The following is a 22,425-nucleotide window of genomic DNA, read 5'->3' on the forward strand; positions in this document are numbered from 1 at the left end:
TTCATTTGTGTTAAGTGTAACAATACTTTCACCACACCCTATGCACATTATGCTTTGGATTATCTTGCACTTGAGATTGCCTATTGCACATGCTCTAATGCACTTGATGACCCTCTCATTGCCACTTCCCATGCTCTTACCAATTTATAGGGCTATAAAGCCCCCTCTCTAGAGACTTGGAGATCATCGAGGCATTTCTAGGGTTTCCCCCTTCCGCCGCCAGTGTTCCTGGTTGGCTAGTTCCTCTTGTAACGTGCTTGTAACCTCAAATCCTTCCTCTGAAAGTGCCATGATAATGCAAACTTAGCCTGAATGTGTGAACTTAGTTCATCCATTCTACTCGGGTCTGCCAATTGGTAATCATATCTTGGTTTAGTCCTTGGCGGTGGTTGGATCTGGGTGCCGAGGAGAAGTTGGAGGAGCTGTAAAATCCTTCCCCTCCCTCCCAAATCTCGGCGACGGTGTGTTCTTGGTGGCGCAGATGGCGACGACTCATTTGGGTGCAGGTTTGGGAGGCGGCACCCAGATCCGGTGTACCTAGGCGACGGGCGCAGGCGGCGGCGTACGGTGGCAGGATCAGCAACAGCAAGATCGGGTTGTAGCTTTTGCTGTGGTAAAATTCCTCCTTCGTTTCGCTGATTTCTTCAGTTGAGGTGCTTAGTTCTCTGCCAGAGCGTAAACCCCACGGCTTTAGGGTGTACTCACTATGGGAGGCCCAGCAAGTTCCACGGATACTTCTCAATTGGAGTTGCAGTCCCTTCAGCTTGATGTGCAAACTTTGCAGTCCAATAGAGAGGATGATAGGCAGGAGTTCTTGGATTTCAGAGAGCATGTCAACACTAATTTCCAATCCATTCAGAAGACCTTGGGAGATTTACAAACATCTCTGTCCCAGTTCATCACAACATTCCCAGCCCCAAGAACTAACCCTCCCAGTACTCCTGAAGTAGCACAGGGTAGTGGTCAAAATGCAACACCACAGGGAACATTACACACCCCTCCAACAGCTGGTTCTGCAGCACTGCAAGATGTTCTTTCTGGCAAAGAACTCAACTTGAGTGTGAATCTTATCCTTGTTGAGTGAATCATCTTTGTTTGTTTGTGTTTTTCTTCCTTACATCCATCTCCAATTCATGAAGACCGGGCCACCCTGATGCGGAGCATCCTACGGACATCACCATGTCAAGAGCCCCTTCGCCAAGTGACACGTGCTACATCTACTTCATGCATATAAAGGTGAATCATCTCCATTACTCGTGTCCACTTGTACCCTTCAAGGATGGTATGCTACTTGACCCCTCGTGTGCATACATAGGTGCGGAGCTACACATTCATCGAGGAGTCCTCCAAGCTCAAGAGGGCATGTACACCATCATCGAGGTTGACCACATCGAGGGAGCTGATGAGCCTCGCCAAGTACAAGAGGAGGAATGAGAAGGCTACACGGAAGGAGGCCGGCAGCTGGAAGAAGAAGTGCCCAGGCGACCCCGTGCGCACGGCCTCCCCGGATATCGTGCGCACGAGCTATCCAGAGCCTCTCTGGACACCCCATGCGCACCGGCCCCTTGGACCCCATGCACACGGGCCCTCGCCGTAGCTGTTGTCTACCCCGTGCGCACGGGCATGTACCATGCACACGGGACCCCCGTGCCCACGGGGTCCACTTAGCCCGTGCGCACGGGCCCTCCTGCGAGTTGGTCGGGGAATGCCCCTTTTGCCCCTCCACTTCGTCCCTCACCTCCAGGCACCTATATATTCCGTCCCTAGACCATTTGCTAGGGTTAGCAAAGTACATGATATGATCTAGTGGAGCTTTGCTCCTATCTACCCTCTCCAATGGATATCAAGACCTCTAGGAGAAGATCCCTAGTGGATATCAAGACCCCATCTAGGGAAGGATCTATCTAGATCATCAAGACCTCATCTCCTCTTGGGTTTGGGATGAACTTTACCATGTATCTTGTCTCCCTTTGATTTTTCTTGTACCTTGTGAATCTCTTGTGTTTGTGAGTCTAGTGGATGTGTGATTGGGCTTGTTCTTGAGTGTTCCTCTTGTGATTTCTTCGTGTTCTTCGTGGATCCCCCTTCAATTCGTGAAAGATCATCAATTAGGGTTCCACCCTACAACATCTTGGTATCTAGAGCCACGTCGATCACGAATTTGGACCCCCCCCCACCGTTTTCTAGCCTAATTTTGTTTGTGTCCCAGTTCGAAAATCCCCACCAAAAATAGCCCCCCCCCCCCCCCAAATTATTTTTTTGCAATTTGTTGGTTCTTGTGAGATTTTGTTGTGTTTGATCCATGATTTTGTGGTTTGGCAAGTAGATCTTGGCTTTCCCCACCTCCCCACCACGAAATCCACCCTCAATTTTTCTTTTCCCCCTCAAATCTGAGCCCAAAATCGTGAAATTTCCACCACCACCGTACCCACGGGCCCCCGACCACGTTCACACGGCCCCCTGAAGTCTCTGGACACCCCGTGCCCACGGCCATGTACCGTGGGCATGGGACCCCGTGCCCACGGCCCCCTCCCTCCCACCCCAGTTCAGCCACCAGTACTTCACCGTTTTCATCATAACTCTCGCATCCGAAGTCCGATTTTGACGTTCTTTAGCTCGTTGAGTAGCTATTTACATCCCCCATCCATCTAGATAGGTTCCAACATCATTTAATTTCATCAAAATTTTGACATTTTGGCATCTTTGCCTAGGCCCTCCACCATATCATCCGCAAAACCACCATAGCTTTCCGCAATCTAACTCATTTTGATCCATATAGCATTTGTGGTTGCTTGAATTGTGATTTGAGTCTCCTAAGGTGTTTCGGCTACTTAGGGGCGGTTGCTTCTTCATCAACCACCACCACCACTTCCGCATTGCCAACTCCGAAACCACCACCGCATTCCGCTACCACCATTTGACATTTGACGGTTAAGATTTTGAGTTCACGGTTTTTTTTTCGTTTCCTAAGGTGTTTCGGCTAATTAGGAACAGTTCGACATCAAGAACACCACTACTCATCATCGCCTCGGACGCAACATCGACAACGACCATATCATCATCCATTCTTGCTTACACTCGACAAACCACGGACGGTAACCTCGACGACATCATTGTATATTCTCCCTCGCCATTGCATTGATCACCCCAAACCTATTGCGTACCTTACCTATCGAGACTAGCGAGTTGAGAATTGCTGGGTCACACTATTGTGCACCTTAGTGATACGCTTACGCTGCATAGCTAGTTTTAGCATGCAATCATCTTGCAATCATCATTGTGCCATAAGTCCCTCCCGTGCATATCTTACATACTTGTCTCATATCATACTTGGCTCGAGCATTAAGCATATAAAAAAGAGCAAAAAGCTTTTAAGCAAAAGAGGAGATACAAAAGAGCTTGGAAGCAATAGAAATAGCATTGAGCCATTTTGCATAGTACATACACTTGGAGCATACATACATAGCATATTTGGGTTTTTAGATGGTACGTTCACTCTCATAGGTTGGTGCACAAGCGTATCTTGCCCATTTGAGCAATCGAGCTATTACCTCTCTAGCATCCGTGCAGCAAGAGCTTTTTCCATGGTAACACATTTTGTGCTCATTCCTTGGTTGCGCGGATCCCATCTATCTATCCGTGTGTGTGTTTCTTGTGTCACCATAGCTATTGATCTTTTTTTTGAAAAACATATGGACTTTATTCAACCGAAATAACAGATACATCGTTTGTGAGGAATGGTACAATCTTAATCATAGGCTCCTTAAACCAATCAACAGTAGAAGAAAATCTAGCCAACCTAGCAAGCTCGTGCGCAACCTTATTGGCTTCCCTATTACAATGTTCAAACCTAGAGGTAGGAAAATCACACGCCAAAAAAGCAATCATCAAAAATTGCCACCGCCACTCCTACTGACCGTCTGCCATTATTCATCATTTCAATAACCTCCAAATTATCAGAATTAATAATAAGGCGATTGCAACCCGCACGATGCGCTAGTGAAAGACCGAATCTGAGAGCCCAAGCTTCCGTTGTTAGAGTATCGACACAATGATCAATTTTCCAAGTACCCCCTGCAATAAAAATCCCTTTGTCGTTCCTCGAGACAGCCCAAGTCGTACCTTTAAGAAGATCATGATCAGAAGAAGCATCAACATTAAGTTTCACAATACCCACCGGGGGACGAATCCAACCCCTTCTTTTCATAGAAGCCCTTGGACTGGAAGCAACAACATAATTAGCCGTAAGAGCTTGTATCCCCATTGCAATCTGTTTTGCATCTTGAATTCTCTCCTTGTGCACTAATTTACGTCTTTCCCACCACAAATACCAAGACGTAATGGCAATCATCTCCCGGATATTCTGGGACCCCATAATAGATAAATCTTGGTCAGGCATGTGCAACAAAAAACCGAGGACCGCCTCTCCAGCACGGTCAACTTCACAAGCTTGAGCAATGATCTCGTCTAAGCCAAGCCTTCTCTAGACCTCTTTTGCCTTCTGGAACTGAAACAACAGATGGTTTGTATCTTCTAAACCAGAAGCACAAAAAGGGCATAAAGGTGAAACTTTCATGTGTCTATTAGCAAGCGTAACACGACATGGAAGAGTACCATACAGCGTTCGCCAAATAAAAAATTTCACCTTCGCTGGACAAGATAACTTCCAAATCTTACACCAAATTGGATTAAAGTTTGTTCGACCCATTCCATTAGTACGACGAAGTTTCCTTCCATGTTGATAATCCCACTCAACAAAATATGCAGACCGAACAGAAAGAAGCCCACTCTTAGTATGACTCCAGGCAACAAAATCTAACATATCAAACTAAGGCAGAGGGATAGCAAGGACCCGCTGTGAATCAACGGGCCACAAGGTTTGTCTGATGAGATCCTCATCCCACCTGTTCGAAGAGGGGTCAATGAAATCCGACACTTTTGATAACAAATGTTGCCCCTTTGGAGTGATGACTTTTCTGTTAGCACAGTTAAGGATCCAAGCATCTTCCCAAATGTCACTTTTCTGACCATTTCCAACTCGCCAAATATAACCATGTTTTAAGGTATTAACCCCTGCCATAATACTTTGCCATGTGAAGGATGATCCCTTTTTTAACTTTGCGTTCAATAAATCTCCATCAGGGAAATACTTAGCTCGCAAAAAGGTGGCACACAAGGAATCTGGGTTCTCAAGGATGCGCCAAGCTTGTTTAGCCAACATCGCCAAATTAAAACAATGAATGTCACGAAAGCCCATTCCGCCTTGGCTTTTCGGGACACACATTTTCCACCACGCCATCCAATGCATCCTTCTCTGGTTATCGTCATCACCCCACCAAAAATGCGACATCTCGTCAGTTATTCCTTTACAAATTTTTTTAGAAATTTTAAAGACCGACATAGCATAAGTTGGGATAGCTTGAACAACAGACTTGAGAAGAACTTCCTTGCCTCCAGTGGATAAGAGTTTTTCTTTCCATCCGCTAATTCTCATAACAATGCGATCAATCAGATATTGGAAACAATCGTTCTTATCTAACCCCACATGTGCAGGCAGGCCCAGATACTTATCATTGAGAGCTTCGATCATGATATTCAAAATTGAGCAAATTTGTTCTCTAATATCCCCACTCGTATTTGGGCTAAAAAATATGCTAGACTTTTCAACGCTCACCATTTGTCCAGACGCATCACAATATAAGTCCAAAATTGATTTAAGTGTCTCTGCATTTTTTTGATTAGCTTTCATGAGGATCAATGAGTCATCCGCAAAAAGGAGATTTGTGATAGTAGGGGCCTCTCTGCAAACCTTGACTCCTGAAATATTCCCACTCTCCTCCGCATGCGCCAAGAGAGTAGTAAGGCCCTCCATGCATAATAGGAAAAGGTAGGGAGATAATGAATCACCTTGTCTTAAGCCTCTTATAGGCTTGAAACTTTCAGTTTCTTCATCATTAATCCGTACCCTATACTCAACAGTAGAGACACATTTCATAATAAGATTTACCCATCTCTCCTGGAAACCGAGTTTCAACATAATTCCCTTCATAAAAGGCCATTCGACTCGATCGTAAGCTTTGTGCATATCAAGCTTGATAGCGCATAAACCCTCTTTTCCCACCCTCTTATTTTTAATAGTATGAAAGCTCTCATAAGCCACTAAAACATTGTCTGTAATCATTCTACCAGGCACAAAAGCACTTTGGGTCGGGCTGATAATATCAGGCAGTAAAACCTTCAAACGCGCTGACAACATTTTGGAGATAATTTTGTATACCACATTGCAAAGACTGATAGGTCTAAACTGGGTTACCTTCTCGGGTGAGTTGACCTTGGGAATCAACACAATCGCAGTATCATTCCAACCCGGTGGAATTGTACAAGTATTCACTGCTTGCAAGACCTCATCCACCAAATCATCCCCTAGCATGGGCCAAAATCTTTTATAAAAAATAGCATGAAGACCATCTGGTCGTGGAGCCTTTAAATCATAGCTATTGATCTATCTATCTGTGTGTGTGTTTCTTGTGTCACCATAGCTATTGATCTATTTGCTTTACATTGCAATTTTGTGAATGTTCCTTAACATTTTCAATATCTTGGACTAACATTTGCTTGAATTTTGTGCCACTTGTCCTAACCAAGCCACTCGATAAGCTTTAATTTGTACGCGTCAGTGAACAAGTCCGGTACCAATTCCACTATTCTCCCAATTCACATTGAGTGACACGGGATACATCCTCAACTTTGGGAAAAGGTATCTTAGTATTGTTTATCTTATTTCCTACTCACCTCTACTCGAGTCTTGCGATGGATAGGCAAAGCACATCATCTTTGGTCTTTGACCGCATCGAGCGACTCGCCATCGACATACGACACTCCGAAGCAAGGAAAAGGGACTACCTCGCCGACAAGTTGGACGCACACATGGATGACATCCTACACGTGTTGGCCAACTACAAGTCTTCTTCCCCTTCGTCATCTTCAAGGCGGAGACGCTCAAGTCACAAATCTTCGGAGCGGCCATCCGATGCAAGTACCACGCGGCACCGTCATCATCTTCGAGACGACCGCCAAGACGCCCGCAAGCCAAATGTGCACGACGACGAAGAGCACTATTGACCACAAGTTCAAGCACGACAACATCACCATCAAGATGAATACGCTCAAGTTGCGCACACCGACAAGTCCCAACAAGCTCTACATCTTACTACGGCCAACCTTCATGAGCACAAGCGAAGACCGCAAGACAAGCACCACCAAGTGGAAGCTACAGCTACCACCACCACTTCGACATCTTCGCCAAGTGCTATCAAGGCATCTTCGTCTTTGGACGTACGACATCTTCGCCTACTTCCCACGAGTACGCCTACATCGACATCATCAAGTCCAAGGCGACCACCTACAAGCGAGGGTGACACTTCCATCTTCGGAAGCCCTTCAAGGAAGATGGCCGAGCATGGGAAATCCCCTTCGGTCATGGAGACAGGCTACGAGGTGTCACATCATATGGGCCTCCTACAATAAGACGGTCGAGCAAGGGCCATCCCCTTCGATCACGGCGACAATCACGAACCGCTTTGACAACACGAAGACAGCATCCCAATGGGACTCATACTCCGAGTCAAGCTACGACACCGCACATGAGACCTTCTCTTTGGTCTCGGAGGAGAGTGATGATTTGCCACTTACTACGGCATTCATCTTAGGAGGCGTTATGGATGAGGAGGTTAAGCATGGGACTATCCCTTCAGCCAAGGAGGCGAAAGGAGTCGAGTATGGAGAAATTTGCACCTACATCTCTCTGACACCCACATATGACGAGATGCCCCAATTGCCACGTGAGGAGAGCCACAGCGACATGAGTGAGACGAGTGACTCCATCATATATGACATTGAGTGCATTTTCTATGAGAGGATGAGTGTGATCACCACTAGCCCCACACACAGAGCATGCCACACATCCTATGTGAGGTTGAGAGCCATTTGAGTGACTCCACCAACCATATGAGTGTGATCACCACTAGCCCCACACACGAGAGCATGCCACACATCCTATGTGAGGTTGAGAGCCATTTGAGTGACTCCACCAACCATATGAGTGACAGCATCCTAGCGGGAGTGAGTGAGACACAACACTTAGTGAGTGAGGTAGTTGAGAGGTACCATCAAGTTGATGAAGCTATTGACCAAGCGTCAATTTTTGCCACCTCACCTACAACACATGAGCGGAGCTCTAAAGGTAACATAGGCAATGGTCCTTCACTTGTCCCACTAGTGGACTATCTTCACATCGATTGCTTGCATGATGATGATCACCTTATGGATTCACCACATACTATGTCTTCTACATGCTTAGATGTGCCACCTATTTATGATAAATATGATGATGAGCATGTCGAATTGCCTAGTTGTGACGCTATGCTCCATAGGATATCATGTGAAAATTCTATCGGTCACGTCATGTTTAACAATCCATTAAACTTGTCATATGCTATGAGTGAGATCTCCCATATTGCATCATTTCAATCTCAACATAGTAACTATGCATGCCCCATAGAAATAAATCCCATTTGCACTTATGGCATAAATGACGAGATGATGGTTATTGGATTTTGCTTCTCTTGCGATGATATTGCTATGCTACCTTTGCAAAATGCGTGCAATTCATCCCATACAACATGCCATGAACATGAATGTAGTTCGCATGATTCCATCCCTTGTGTGCACCATATGCATGCCATTCATGACAATGCTCTAGACATTACTAGGGATGCATCTCACACTTTGAGTCTCCATTATGCTATACATAATAACAAATCTTTCATGATGGATGACATGTTTCTATATCATGCAACTCATTTATTTGAGCATTGAATATTTTGTGCTAACCAACACATGCATGTGCGCATCATAATGGATGATGTGTACATATACCACGCGCACACAATTATTCATATCACCCAAGACACCTATCCTCTGCTAGGCTTCATAAGTCCTCTATATGCTTTCCAAACTTAGTCTAATTTTCTGATTTCCCAATCTCTGCTCCAGCCACCGGACATGGCGCCTACCCGTCACCAGTCACCACTGGCCTCGTCCTCCGATGAGTTACGCTTACAACCCCCAAAGTAAAGGGCATATCGACCACATTGTCAAGTCTTATACATCTGAAGCTCTCTAATTAAAATTAATCATTGTAGACAACCCAATGTCCATCCTCATCGCTCAAACCAAACAAAATTTAGGCTCATCCTTGTCGATGTACTGGGATCGGGGGTACCCAAACTTGTCTTCCTGCGGCCCACGGCGTGGCTCTGCCAACGGCCCAGTACGGCCCAGCTCCAACATCGACAGCTCAAGACCCTCATGAGGGGCCAAGCCTCGCGAGGCGGACAACACCAAGACCTCCCTGGGGAGCAGCCTCACCAGGCTGGCTCCCGAGGAGCGAAGATATCAATGCAAGGTGCACCTCGCGAGGTTCATGTGACATGAGCCATGACAACCAAGGCCAGGCGGACGCCAGCGGACGCAGTGTACCAGTTTTCTTTTTGGTGCTAAGGAGGCAAGCGTAAGCGCGGAGTCCCGAGGCATCAAGCAAAGGTTTTCATTTCGATGCAACAAGACCAAGACCGTCAGGACGGCAGAACGGAGGTCATCGCGGAGCCCACCGCGGCGTCACGACCAGGAGCTTTTGCAGGCAAAGACTACTTTTGTCAGGATAACTTGTACTAATGGTCTCCCTTTGAATTTGTCCGTTGTGGGATCCCTTCCCGCCTACATTTGGGAAGAGGACAACGGCTAATCTTGGAACGCAGATATGCTACGCCTCAGTGGCACACCCTAGGAGCAACGGCCAAGCTGAGCGCGCCAACGCGAAGGTCCTGAGAGGCCTCAAGACAAGAACCTTCAAGAAGAAGCTTGAGGCCTACGGCAGGGGCTGGCTCGACGAGCTCCAGTCCGTGCTTTGGTCCATCCGCACCACCGCCACCAAGCCGACGAGTGAGACTCCGTTTTTCCTCGTCTACGGAGCCGAAGCGGTTCTCCCTCACGAGGTCAAGCATCGCTCCACGCGGGTCTTGGCGTTTGACGAGGCACGCCAAGACGCCACGCGGGGGATGGACCTCGTGCTGGGGGAGGAACGCCGCCGTCAAGCCTCGCTCCGGGCGGCAAGATACCAGCAGGCGTTGCGGCGATACCACTGCCGCAGCGTCCGTTCCAGGCACCTCCGGAAGTTTTACCCATGAAGCAAGGCCCCGTACCTGTGAAGGCCTCCGCTCGTGACACTCTCACGTAATAATGAGTGGGGCTGTACACGCTCCAGAGTCTCCGGAGAGCCGCCCTCAGGCCTCGGGGGCTCCCTCCCACGTCCTAGTGGCAGCACTTAGCTCCGCGCTGGTGAGAAGACTAGTCTAGATGCCGGACGCGGCTGTTCGTTTGCTTGCTTTCTGTAGTTGGTTTTCCCCCCTTTCTTTTAATGGAATTTGGAGTTCTCGCGTTTTCGATTGCCAAGTTGGATTTCCCCTTCGCCTTCTCTCTTGCCCTTCGGTCTTAGCCCAGGAGGAGCGGCAGTTGCTCGTCGCTCTACCTCGCGCGCGTCGCGCAGGGGCTGGGCAGGTGTGTGCATGCGCGGCGTTGGCCCCACCCCGCGCCGCAAACACATTTCGCCACAGCCCTGTCCCCCAGGGCCATGGCTTTTCCTATCCTCGCGAGACACCCTCGAACGAGCTTGTGATTTGTGCATCTTCTTAAGTCCGTGCCCCCCGTGTACCGCGACGCGATGCACTAAGCCACGACTAGCCCACGCCTGAGGACTCGCGCGAGGAAGAACAGGACACCCAACAAAAGTTTCTAACAATTCTGCAGCTTCATGATATCTCCTGAGGCCAGCGACCCCTGACAGCAAGGGGCCTCACGAGACGATGGAGGGCGCGCCATCGCGAGGCGCGAGACTACCACGAGTGTATCAAGCTAAGGTATTCTACCGCACCTACCCGGATATGAACATCACAGCATACATCAGAGCAATAAGCACAACATAGTGGCATAAGTATCATGGTTCATTACACGCCCCAGCAGGGCCCTCTACCTTTTTTCAAATGCAAGGAAAAGGAAAGGCTAAACAAAAGTGGCCCGCGCAACCACAACAGCTCCCTAGGCCTCCGAGCTCAGCCCGAGCCTTCCTCCCACTTCACCAGAGTGCGGCGACGAGACGATCCGCCACCGTCCTCGAAGCGAGCCCGGCGACGAGGCGGCTTGTGGTAGCCGCCGCTGCTCATGCTCTCGCTAGAGGAGCCGCCGCCGTCGCCAAGGGCGAGCTCACCCTCGGCATCGTCGCGGCTATCGTCAAGGCCAAGCTCATCGTCGCCACCGTCGTCTTTGAGGCAGCACCCTGCGCGACGGCCGTCCTCCCCAAACACCCTCACATAGAGGGTCGCAACGCCGTCGAACTTGAAGTGAAGGATGCACCTCCCGCTCAGGCCGCGCGTGCGGGCAAACGCCTGCCAGCCGGACACGTTCCCGGCGGCGGAAACTTCGACCCCGACCCACGAGGCCTTGTTGCAACAGCCATCAGCCTGCAGCTAGAGGCCGTCAGGCCCCGCGGCCGGCAGCTCACCCGCAAAGAAGCGGGGAAGCGGGAGCCAGGTGCCGGCTGGCCTCTCCGACCACACGACGAACTCCGGGAGCACCTCGGCCGAGTGGAAGCGAGGCCAAGGAGGCTAGGCAACCATGGCACGCCTCCCCTCGTCTCAAGGGCTGCCTCGCCCTTGGCGGCACCCGCCACGAGAAGAAACACCGCCACGGCTGGCCAAGGCGCGCCTGCACCCCCGAGAAGCCGCCGCAGGAATCGCGACGTGCTTGCGGGGGCGGCCTCGCCCTCTCTTGGGGGTGGCGAGTCAGGTCCCTCCTTGGGGGCCTTCCCCTTCTCGGCGGCGGAGAACTTCCTCGTTGGCGCCATGAGGACTACAGCAAGGCGGCGAGGCAGAGAGGAGAAAGAAGAAGCAGGCGGCGGGAAGATGGAGATGAGCAAGGGGGCTCCGCCCCTCTCTTCATTTATAGCCAAGGAAGGCCAACCGCTGGCCTCCATGATCCCACGCAATGATGGCTTTCTCTACATGCAGCACGGTCTTGTCAAGTCGAACGGTTGCCGAGGAAGCGTGGGGAAGCAGAGGCGCCCACGTCCCATCAATCGCCACGCATCGACCAGGGCCGCAGGCTGTTAGGGCCCGCGGCACTTCGCACTTAACCTTTGGCTTCGCCTCAAAGCCAAGTTCGAGCGTACCTTGGGCCCAGGGACTACTGTCGGCGTACTGGGAACGGGGGTACCCAGACTTACCTGCCTGCGGCCCACGGCGTGGCTCTGCCAGTGGCCCAATACGGCCCAGCTCCAACATCCACAGCTCAAGACCCTCGCGAGCGGCCAAGCCGCGCGAGGCGGACGACACCAAGACCTCCCCGGGGAGCAGCCTCACCAGGCTGGCTCCCGAGGAGCGGAGATATCTGTTAATTGTGATCCAAATTATACTGTGTTGGACTAGACGTAGTACAACTGGTGTGGGCCTTTGCGTTGACGTCGACGCGTACGAGTACAACTCGGTTACTTGTCCTCCAAGGACTCTCATGTATTGCCCTCATATATACCCCATGTAGTCGCACCTCAGACGGCATGTCGTCTCGTGCTTGTAATACTCCTCCTCATAGTGATTGCGCCTTCGTGCGTCCGTGGTTTTCTCCCGCAAGGGTTTCCACGTAAAAATCCGTGTCTCTTTGTCTTGTTTATTTCTCGTTATTATCTAACAAGTGGTATCAAAGCTGAGGTTTCTATATAAGATTTTTGAGACAGGAGATTAGGGTTCTGTCGTGCGCGCCGCCGCACGCGGCTTCAGGCGATCCGCCGATTCGAAGCCGCATCGATTTCTACTGCTGCCGCATGTCGCCAAAACCGACAGGCGACAGGAGTCCCGACGCGACCTGCTGCCGCTGCTGATCCAGTACGCAGGGCCCCGTGTGCTGCTCCTGAGAAATCAACCGTCGTTGCTGCTGCTAGTACTACTTTTCCTCCACGTGAAGACCAAATCCACATCAGTGGTGAGTACTACTTGTGCTACACGCACACAAATCGAGATCTGATTGATCTCTACTCCTCACGTGAAGACAAGGCTGAATTACTAGTCCAAATATTTTACTTCTCAATTGCTACAGCCACCGAGAGTTCCAGGTGCTATTTTTTCAACTCCGTTGCTCCGCATTAATTAATTCTATCAAGAATTTTTCTACGACTTGTACTACTTTGTGCACAGTTTATCAACTCATGGCATCCATGAAGTACGATTTTCCGCTGCTGGATCGTGACACAAGGTTTACCCTATGGCAAGTCAAGATGCGGGCGTTGTTGGCACAGGCTGGCTATGATGTAGCACTGGATGGTTTTGGGAAGAATCGAATTGAGGACTGGACTGCTGAGGAGAAAAGAATTGATTGTAAGGCTTTGTAACAAATTCAGCTCCATTTGCATAATAATACTTTGCAGGAAGTTTTGAGCGAGAAAACTGCCGCCGCTCTATGGTTAAAGCTGGAAGGGATTTGCATGACTAAAGATCTCACTAGCAAGATGCATCTGAAACAAAAATTATTCCTGCACAGGTTACCCGAGGGAGGTAATGTTTTGAATCATATTTCAGAATTTAAAGAGATCATATCTGATCTAGCTGCAATGGAGGTTAAGTATGAAGAGGAAGATACTGCTTTAATGTTACTTTGTTCATTGCCAAGTTCTTATACCAATTTTAGAGACACCATATTATACAGTCATGATACTCTCACACTTAATGAAGTTTATGAAGCTTTGAACTCTAAGGAGGAGATGAAACTAATGGTGCCTCATGATGGTTCAAGTTCATCCCAAGCCGAGGGATTATCTGTTCGTGGCAGGACAAAGGAGAAGAACTCACATAATGGAAACAAAGGCAAAAGTAAGAACGGCTACAGGGGCCGGTCGCAATCCAGAGACAAGAAGTATTGCAGGTACTGCAAGAGAGACGGGCATGACATCTCTGAGTGTTTCAAGTTGCAGAACAAGGAAAAAAGGAAAGGTAACAAACAAGGTGAAAATTCTGCTAACGTTGCTCGTGATGATAGTTCTGATGATGCTCTTGTCGTTATTGCTGGATGTGCTGAGACCAATGATGAGTGGGTACTTGACACCGCATGCACTTTTCATATGTGTCCACATAGATATTGGTTTAATACTTTTGATTCCACTAGTTCTGCTGGTTCCGTTTTGGGTTTTGATAATTCACCATGCAAGATTGAAGGCATAGGATCTATTCGAATCAAGATGTTTGATGGCATAATCAGAACTTTGACAGATGTTCGGTATATTCCGAAGATGAAGAGAAATCTTATCTCTGTTAGTGCCCTTGATGCAAAGGGGTACAAGTATTCAGGTGGAGATAGTGTTTTGAAGGTCACCAAAGGCTCCCTTGTTGTGATGAAAGGTGACTTAAGTTCGACCAATGGTCTTTATTACCTTCGAAGTTCTACCGTTTCAGGTAACGCTACTCCGGTTGTTTCAAGGAATTCTGATTGTGATGCTTATACGTCCTCACCCCTTCAACGAAACAGAGGGTTAATTGTGCCCAACTCTTATCTTCCCACCCAAACTAAAAAGGGGGCTTGTACTCTCTGAATCTTTTATCTGGATGAACGAGCCAACCTTTACCTCAAAAAAATCCAAATTTGATATGAAAAGTTTGAATTTTTATATGACAAGATCATTAAAATTGAAATGTTGTTAAATTATTTTCAACAAAGGGCAGGCCTGGCGCAGTGGTGAAGTCCTCCCCACTTGTGCCAAGAGGTCCTGGGTTCGAACCAGCCTCTCTACATTGCACTTTGCAGGGGTAAGACTAGGTTCCTATAAACCCTTCCCAGACCCCACCTTGTGTGGGAGCTTCTATGCACTGGATCTATCCTTTTGTTAAATTATTTTCAACAAATAGTGTCAGGAATAGTTTTTACAGTAAGATTAAGAGTACCAACCTGCAGTAATGGAGCCTCCAGGTGAATTAATAAACAACTTGATATCCTTTGTGTGGTCCTTTGCATCCAATAGTAAGAGTTGACTGGTGATAAGATCCGCATTCAAATCATCCACCTGCTCAGCAATCAGCACAGGGCATTCGAAGAAACAGATGCATAAATATCTGGTTTAAACTCCATTTTAGGGGATTGACATAAGTACTTTAAGTTTTAACATGTGCACAGGAAACAATAGCTTGCAGACCAAGCATAATTTGATAACTGAGACAAATTGAATGGTGGTATTATTAGCTTTGACTTTTGACACCATCCCACTCCGTAATATCAAGAACACATGTCCCATGTCCTATCATGGTAGTGGCGAGTTCCAACTAAAAATTATTCTACCGCGGGTATGCTATTTAAACCAACCGTGGAATTGGACCAGATATATGATAATCATCCTCAAATAAGTAGTTCTATTTCAGATCTGTTTGTGGTAAGAAAGATGAAAAGGGAAAAGGATGTACACAAAAAAGAATATCCCCAAGGAAATAACCCCTGTTTATATTAGATTTCAAATTATCATCAGTCGACAACAATGGTAATAGGTGACTCAAAATCATTGCAAGCATGTAATGTGTTGCATATGGTGCAACAAGGTAACATCTAATCCATCAATAAACATCACTTATATGATCACATGACTTATGCTGGACAAAGCTTGCCCACAGTGCAGCAAAAAATACAAAAATATATTCCATTTACCATTTTGATGCCTATTAGAAAGAACTAATGATGATTACAACAACTGGAATAACCATGACGACAGCCAATAAAGGTCACACAACGTAGACATGTGATGAACTTCTACCATATGCACATAAAATGGCAGAATCCCCGAGGTAAAATGTTAGAATGCATAAATGAAACAAACCTACTGTGTATGTTCAGGTTGAAATGATTTACTGGTTAAATTCAATTGTACTGCATTCTTTTCAATACCACTCAAAATTTCCAGCAATCATTCTATTTATCTTGACTTATTAAACACAGGATTTATTTTATGGGGAAAGGCTAGAGGATCTCTCTACCTAAAAAAGTGACTTCAAAACACATGGAATTTCCTGCTTTTAAGCATTTATCACGAGAAACTTGACCTGGAATGCAAGAACCACATACCAGAAAGTGGGATTTGGGCAAGAAGTAAAGAAGGAAGCTAACCGGGGAGCCGAGAAAGATGATTCGCTGGCGGAGAAGCATGTTGCTGGTGTCCAACTCCTCGAGACGGGCTTTTCTAGCTGCCGGTCGCGCTCCCGACAGCCCGGACAGGTCCCATCCGGAGGAGAGCGTCTGCCGGGCTGCCGCCACCGTAGATGAGCGGATGGCCGCTCTTGGCGCCGACCTCGAGCAGCAATAGCTGCGGGTGAGGAACATACACGATGGAGAGGAGGAGCAGGGAGGCGCCGTGATGGTCGCCATGGCTGCTTCACCTTCCACTTTTTGTTATCCGGGAAGGGCTTACGGGTGAAAGCAACAGATTTATGGGGATTATTTGTATATAAACGACCCTTCCCAAGTTGGGTCGGAGTCCTGGGGCACAATGGCCTGGCCTGAGACATGCTAGAGGCGTCGGAGGCCTGAGCACTGTGCCTGAAAAATAATGCTGTCCGAGTGTTGCCCGAGGAGTTCGAATATTTTGTCCGGCCAGGATAGTATAGTGTAAACCTGTTTGGTTGCTGCCCTGGCCTGGCGCTTTACTTTTTATTGCTTAAATACTAGTGATGGTTTTTTTTTTAATATCAGTACAGACACAAGCGCTCATATACACGCGCATACACTTACCCCTATGAACACACACGCACACCCTACCCCTATGAGCACCTCCGAAAGACTGAGCCGACATATCATCTTGAGATTTACGAAGTCACCGTATGCACCTCGTCGTCGACGGGAACGTCTCCTTCCACTGAATGCGCATCGCTGGAAATCCTGAAATAATCCAGAAACAAATGCGAGCATCAGGATTTGAACCCTGGTGGGCTGGGTGTTAGTTAGGAAGAATGAGATTGCACGAATCGATAATCATTGATCGTGTGCATGGTGCATATATATAGGACCGGCCTCTACTTGTCTCCCAAGATGTACAAATATACGGGGGGGAGAGTGATACAACTGTATAAGTACAGACCCTAGTCCGATACATATGCAATGTACAACGTACGCTCAACACCCCCCCTCCCCGCAGTCGAAGCGTCGCCGAAGACACAGAGACTGGACCGAAACTCCTCGAAGACTGGGGTCGATAGTCCCTTAGTCATGACATCGGCAAACTGCTGAGTGGTAGGAACGTGCAGAACAAGAACCTTCCCGAGAGCCACCTGCTCACGAACGAAGTGAATGTCGAGCTCAATATGCTTCGTACGGCGATGATGGACGGGGTTGGCGGAGAGGTAGACGGCGGAGACGTTGTCACAGTAGACGATCGTGGCCTTGGGGACCACACAAAGCAACTCATGGAGAAGCTGGCGGAGCCAAGAGCACTCAGCAACGGCGTTAGCCACTGCCCGATACTCCGCCTCGGCACTCAAGCGAGAGACAGTGGGCTGTCGCTTGGACGACCACGATATCAGCGAAGGCCCGAGGTAGACACAATAGCCTGACGTAGAGCGACGTGTGTCCGGGCAGCCAGCCCAATCAGCGTCGGAGTAGGCAACCATGTCGATGGAGGAGGAAGCCGTCAGAGTGAGTCCCATGGTTATGGTGCCGCGTATATACCGAAGAATACGCTTCACCAGAGTCCAACGGGAATCACGCGGGGAGTGCATGTGGAGGCACACCTGCTGAACTGCATACTGCAAGTCAGGTCGAGTGAGGGTGAGATACTGCAGGGCACCGACGATGGAGCTGTAGAACGCCGCATCGGGCGCAGGGGAACCCTCCAAGGCAGAAACATTCGCCTTGGTGTCAACAAGCGTGGACGCAGTTTTGCAATTAAGCATGCCTGCGTGCTCGAGAAGCTCATGAGCATACTTCTGCTGATGCAGAAAGAACCCGTCGGCACGGCGAACGACCTCAATGCCAAGGAAGTAGTGCAGCGCTCCAAGTCCTTGAGGGCAAACTCATCACGAAGACGAGCCGTGAGCTGCTGAAGAAGCCCAGGCGAGGATGCCGTCAGGATAATGTCGTCCACATAGAGCAGCAGGTACGCAGTGGCAGTGCCCTGATGATAGACGAACAGAGACGCATCGGAGCGGGTTGTATGAAACCCAAGCTGATGTAGGAACCCGGCCATACGCTGGTACCACGCCCTGGGGGGCTGCTTTAGTCCATAGAGGGACCGAGAGAGCAGGCAGACATGGTCGGGATGCTCGGCGTCGACGAAGCCAGTCGTCTGCTCGCAGAAGACCCGCTCCGTGAGGTGGTCGTGCAGAAACGCGTTGGAGACATCCAACTGATGTACTGGCCAGGCCCGGGAGACCGCCAGCTGAAGCACCGTACGGATTGTGCCCGGTTTAACTATCGGGGCGAAGGTGTCGGTGAAGTCCATGCCGGCGCGCTGACGGAAACCGCACACCACCCAACGAGCCTTGTAGCGCTCGAGAGAACCGTCGGGGTTGGTCTTGTGATGAAACACCCATTTGCCACTGATGACGTTGGCGTGAGGGGGTCGCGGCACAAGATGCCATGTGCGGTTGCGCTGCAACGCATCAAACTCCTCGCGCATCGCGGCGAGTCAATGTGGATCACGGAGAGCGGAGTGTGCGGATGAGGGGATGTGCGACGGTGGAGAGGATGATGTCGACACCGCGCACGCGTACTCATCAGCAGCATAGCGCATGCTGGGCGGTGGATACCGGCGCGAGACCGTGTCACCATGCCGGTGGAAGGCGGGTCGGCTGTGGTGGGAGCAACGGACGGGGGTGGTGAAGAGTCCGTCGCGCCCGGCATCGCAGCGGGACCGGAGCCGGTTGAGGTGGCGGGTCCAGCCGCGTCACCCGGCGTGGTGGTAGCCGAAGGGCCACCCGGGGCCATGCAGGGCCGCGTCGGGGGGCGTGCAGTCAGGGCCGTGGCAGAGGGGCCCGCGACGGGGGCCACAGCAGAGGGGCCCTCCGCGAGGGGGCGTGCCGAGGCCACACCGGGAGGAGCCGGCAGGAGCCACGCCGGGGCCAAGAGAGGCCGCGTCAGGGGCTCCACCGAGTCCGCATCCGAGACATCATCATGGAGCGCCGAGTCTGCTGTAGAAGGCGGTACCTGATGAAAAGGAAAAACCCGCTCATCAAAGTACACGTGTCGGGAGGTGTACACACGGTGGGAGACGGGGTCGTAGCACCGGTAACCTTTGGTGTTAGGGGGTAGCCTAGGAAGATACATGCTACGGAGCGAGGAGCGAGTTTGTGTGGTGTGGTGGAGGCGGTGCTGGGATAACACAAACATCGGAAGATGCGAAGACCATCGTAGGAAGGAGGGGAACCAAAAATAAGTTGGTGGGGGGTGTAGTTCCAGCGTGGACGACAAGGCCTAATGTTGACTAGGAGAGTGGCGGTGGAGAGAGCATCAGGCCAGAACCGAGGGGGCACGTTGGAGTGAAACAACAACATGCGAACGCAGTCGTTAAGAGTGCGAAGGATCCGCTCGGCGCGGCCGTTCTGCTGAGATGTCTAGGGGCACGTGAGACGAAAAGTGGTGCCGTGAGAGGCGAGAAGATGGCGAGTGTCAGCGTTGTCAAACTCTTTGCCGTTGTCAGTCTGGAGGGCGAGGATAGGGCGCCCGAACTGGGTAGTGATGTAGGAGTAAAAGGCTGTGAGGGTGGCGAGAACATCGGATTTGCGACGGAGCAGAAACGTCCACGCAAAATGAGAGAAATCATCAAGTAAAACGAGATAATACAAGAAACCGATGTTGCTCGCAACTGGAGAAGTCCAAACATCACTATGGATTAACTGAAACGGAAAAGAAGAAATAGTGTTTGACTCGCTAAACGATCGACGAACATGTTTGCCGAGACGACAATCATGACATGTGTGCTCGTCGAATTTATTACATGAAAAAGAAAAACTCTTGAGAATCTGGCGAAGGACGGTGGAGTTGGGGTGACCCAAGAATGCATGCCAGAGGTCGACACCGGTGGCGAGGGCGACGGGAGAGGCAGTGGTGGTGGCGGTGGAGGCGGAGTGCACTTGGTATAAGTCGTCAGGGCTGTCACATCGGTGGAGCACCATCCGCGTACGGGCGCCCTTCACAGAGAAACCAAGGTCATCAAATTCAACGGTGAGAGGATTGTCACATGCAAGACGACGAACGGAGACAAGATTTTTAACTAGGTTAGGTGAGACAAGAACATTAGTCATGTTAATAGGCATAGAATTGGACGGAAAGAAACTATGACCGACATGAGTAATGGGTACGGAGGAACCATCACCAAAGGTGATGCGGTTCGAAGTGGTGACCGGAAAGGAAGAGGCAAGGTTACCGAGGTGCGACGTCGTGTGGGCGGTAGCCCCCGTGTCCATGTACCAATCACCGCCACCTCCCTAGTTGGAGGGAGACGGCGCCGAGTGAAGTGTAGCAAGTAGAGCGGGATCCCATGGAGCCGGAGCAAGCGGGTAGCCGCCGGGCTGAACCGGTGCGGGCGGCGGGGCGTAACCGAAGGAGGGGGCGCGGGCAGAGGCACGTAGCCACCAGGGGCGTAGCCGCCCGGCGCGTAGCCACCCGGGGCGAAGCCGCCCCCACCCGCCTGGTACGGTGCGGCGGCGAGGTGCGCCTGAGGTCCGGCCGGGTGCGGCCTGAGGATGCCCGGGGCCCGTGGGCCCGACATGTGGTAAGCGTGGACCACGCGGGGAGGGCTGGTGTTGGCGTTGCCCCCCCCCCCCCCCCGCACCCTGGCTGCGAATGCTGCTGCTGTTGGGGGTGACCGCCGCCCCCGCCCCCGTGATGTTGGGGAACGTAGTAATTTCAAAAATACTCCTACGCACACGCAAGATCATGGTGATGCATAGCAACGAGAGGGGAGAGTATTGTCCACGTACCCTCGTAGACCGAAAGCGGAAGCGTTAGCACAACGCGGTTGATGTAGTCGTACGTCTTCACGATCTGACCGATCAAGTATCAAACGTGCGGCACCTCCGAGTTAAGCACACGTTCAGCCCGATGACGTCCCTCGAACTCCGATCCAGCCGAGTGTTGAGGGAGAATTTCGTCAGCACGACGGCGTGGTGACGATGTTGATGTTCTACCGGCGCAGGGCTTCGCCTAAGCACCGCTACAGTATTATCGAGGTGGACTATGGTGGAGGGGGGCACCGCACACGACTAACAGATCAATGATCAATTGTTGTTTCTCTAGGGTGCCCCCCTACCCCCGTATATAAAGGAGCAAGGGGGTGTGGCCGGCCAAGCGAGAGGGCGCGCCAGGAGGAGTCCTACTCCCACTGGGAGTAGGACTCCCCCCTTTCCTAGTTGGATTAGGACTTAAGGGGGAAGGAGTAGAGGAGAAGGAAGGAAGGGGGGCGTTGCCCCCTCTCCTTATCCTATTCGGACTAGGGGGGAAGGGGCACGCGGCCAGCCCTTGCCTCCTCTCCTCTCTTCCACCTAGGCCCACTAAGGCCCATTTGATTCTCGGAGGGTTCCGGTAACCTCTCGGTACTCCGGTAAAATCCCGATTTTACCCGGAACACTTCCGATATCCAAACTGATGCGGAGCATCCTATGGACATCACCATGTCAAGAGCCACTTCGTCAAGTGACACGTGTGACATCTACTTCATGCTTACAAAGGTGAATCGTCTCCTTTACACGTGTCCACTTGTACCCTTCGAGGATGGTATACTACTTGACCCCTCTCTTGTGTGCATGCATAGGTGTGAGCGGAGCTACACGTTCTTCGAGGAGGAACCCATTCGGAAGAGTACAACTACATCATCCATGAGGAGAATGCACGAAAGAAGGAAGCTCGCCGAGTCCAAGGAGAAGGACGGGAAGACCGCAAGGAAGACGGAGGCGAGAAGATGGAAGAAGAAGCACGGTTCAGAGGACCCCGTGCGCACGACCCTTTTGGACCCCGTGCGCACGGCCTATCCAGAGAGTTTCTGGATACCCCGTGCGCGCGGGCCCCAAAAGACCCCGTGCACACGGGACCCCCATGCCCACGGGGCTGACTTAGCCCGTGCGCACGGGCCTACCTGCGAGTTGGCCAGGAGATGCCCCTTTTGCCCCTCCACTCGTCCCTCACCTCCAGTCACCTATATATTTCGTCCCTAGGTCATTTGTTAGGGTTAGCAAAGGATATGATAGACATATCAGAGCTTTGCTCCATGGATCCACTCCACTAGGAGATCAATACCTCCTCTTGGAGTGACCAACCTCAAGACCTCCTATGGAGAAGATCCCTAGTGGATAGATCCCC

At 50.4% G+C, this 22,425-nt stretch overlaps 1 protein-coding gene across 1 annotated transcript in view; it reads right to left on the reverse strand.

The window, feature by feature from the left end:
* The window catches only part of LOC123061242 (ATP-dependent Clp protease proteolytic subunit 3, chloroplastic), a 32,159-nt gene extending 15,590 nt beyond the window's left edge, over positions 1–16,569 (reverse strand). Inside the window, exons 1-2 of the mRNA XM_044484243.1 lie at positions 16,246–16,569; positions 15,043–15,157 (exon numbers count right to left, since the gene is read on the reverse strand). Coding sequence (XP_044340178.1) covers positions 15,043–15,157; positions 16,246–16,503 — 373 coding nt within the window. The 5' untranslated portion in view covers positions 16,504–16,569. The remainder of the gene's footprint in view (positions 1–15,042; positions 15,158–16,245) is intronic.
* Between the last annotated feature and the right edge of the window lie 5,856 nt (positions 16,570–22,425).

The sequence above is a fragment of the Triticum aestivum genome, chromosome 3A (genome assembly GCF_018294505.1).
Source record: "Triticum aestivum cultivar Chinese Spring chromosome 3A, IWGSC CS RefSeq v2.1, whole genome shotgun sequence".
Classification (NCBI taxonomy): Eukaryota; Viridiplantae; Streptophyta; class Magnoliopsida; order Poales; family Poaceae; genus Triticum; species Triticum aestivum.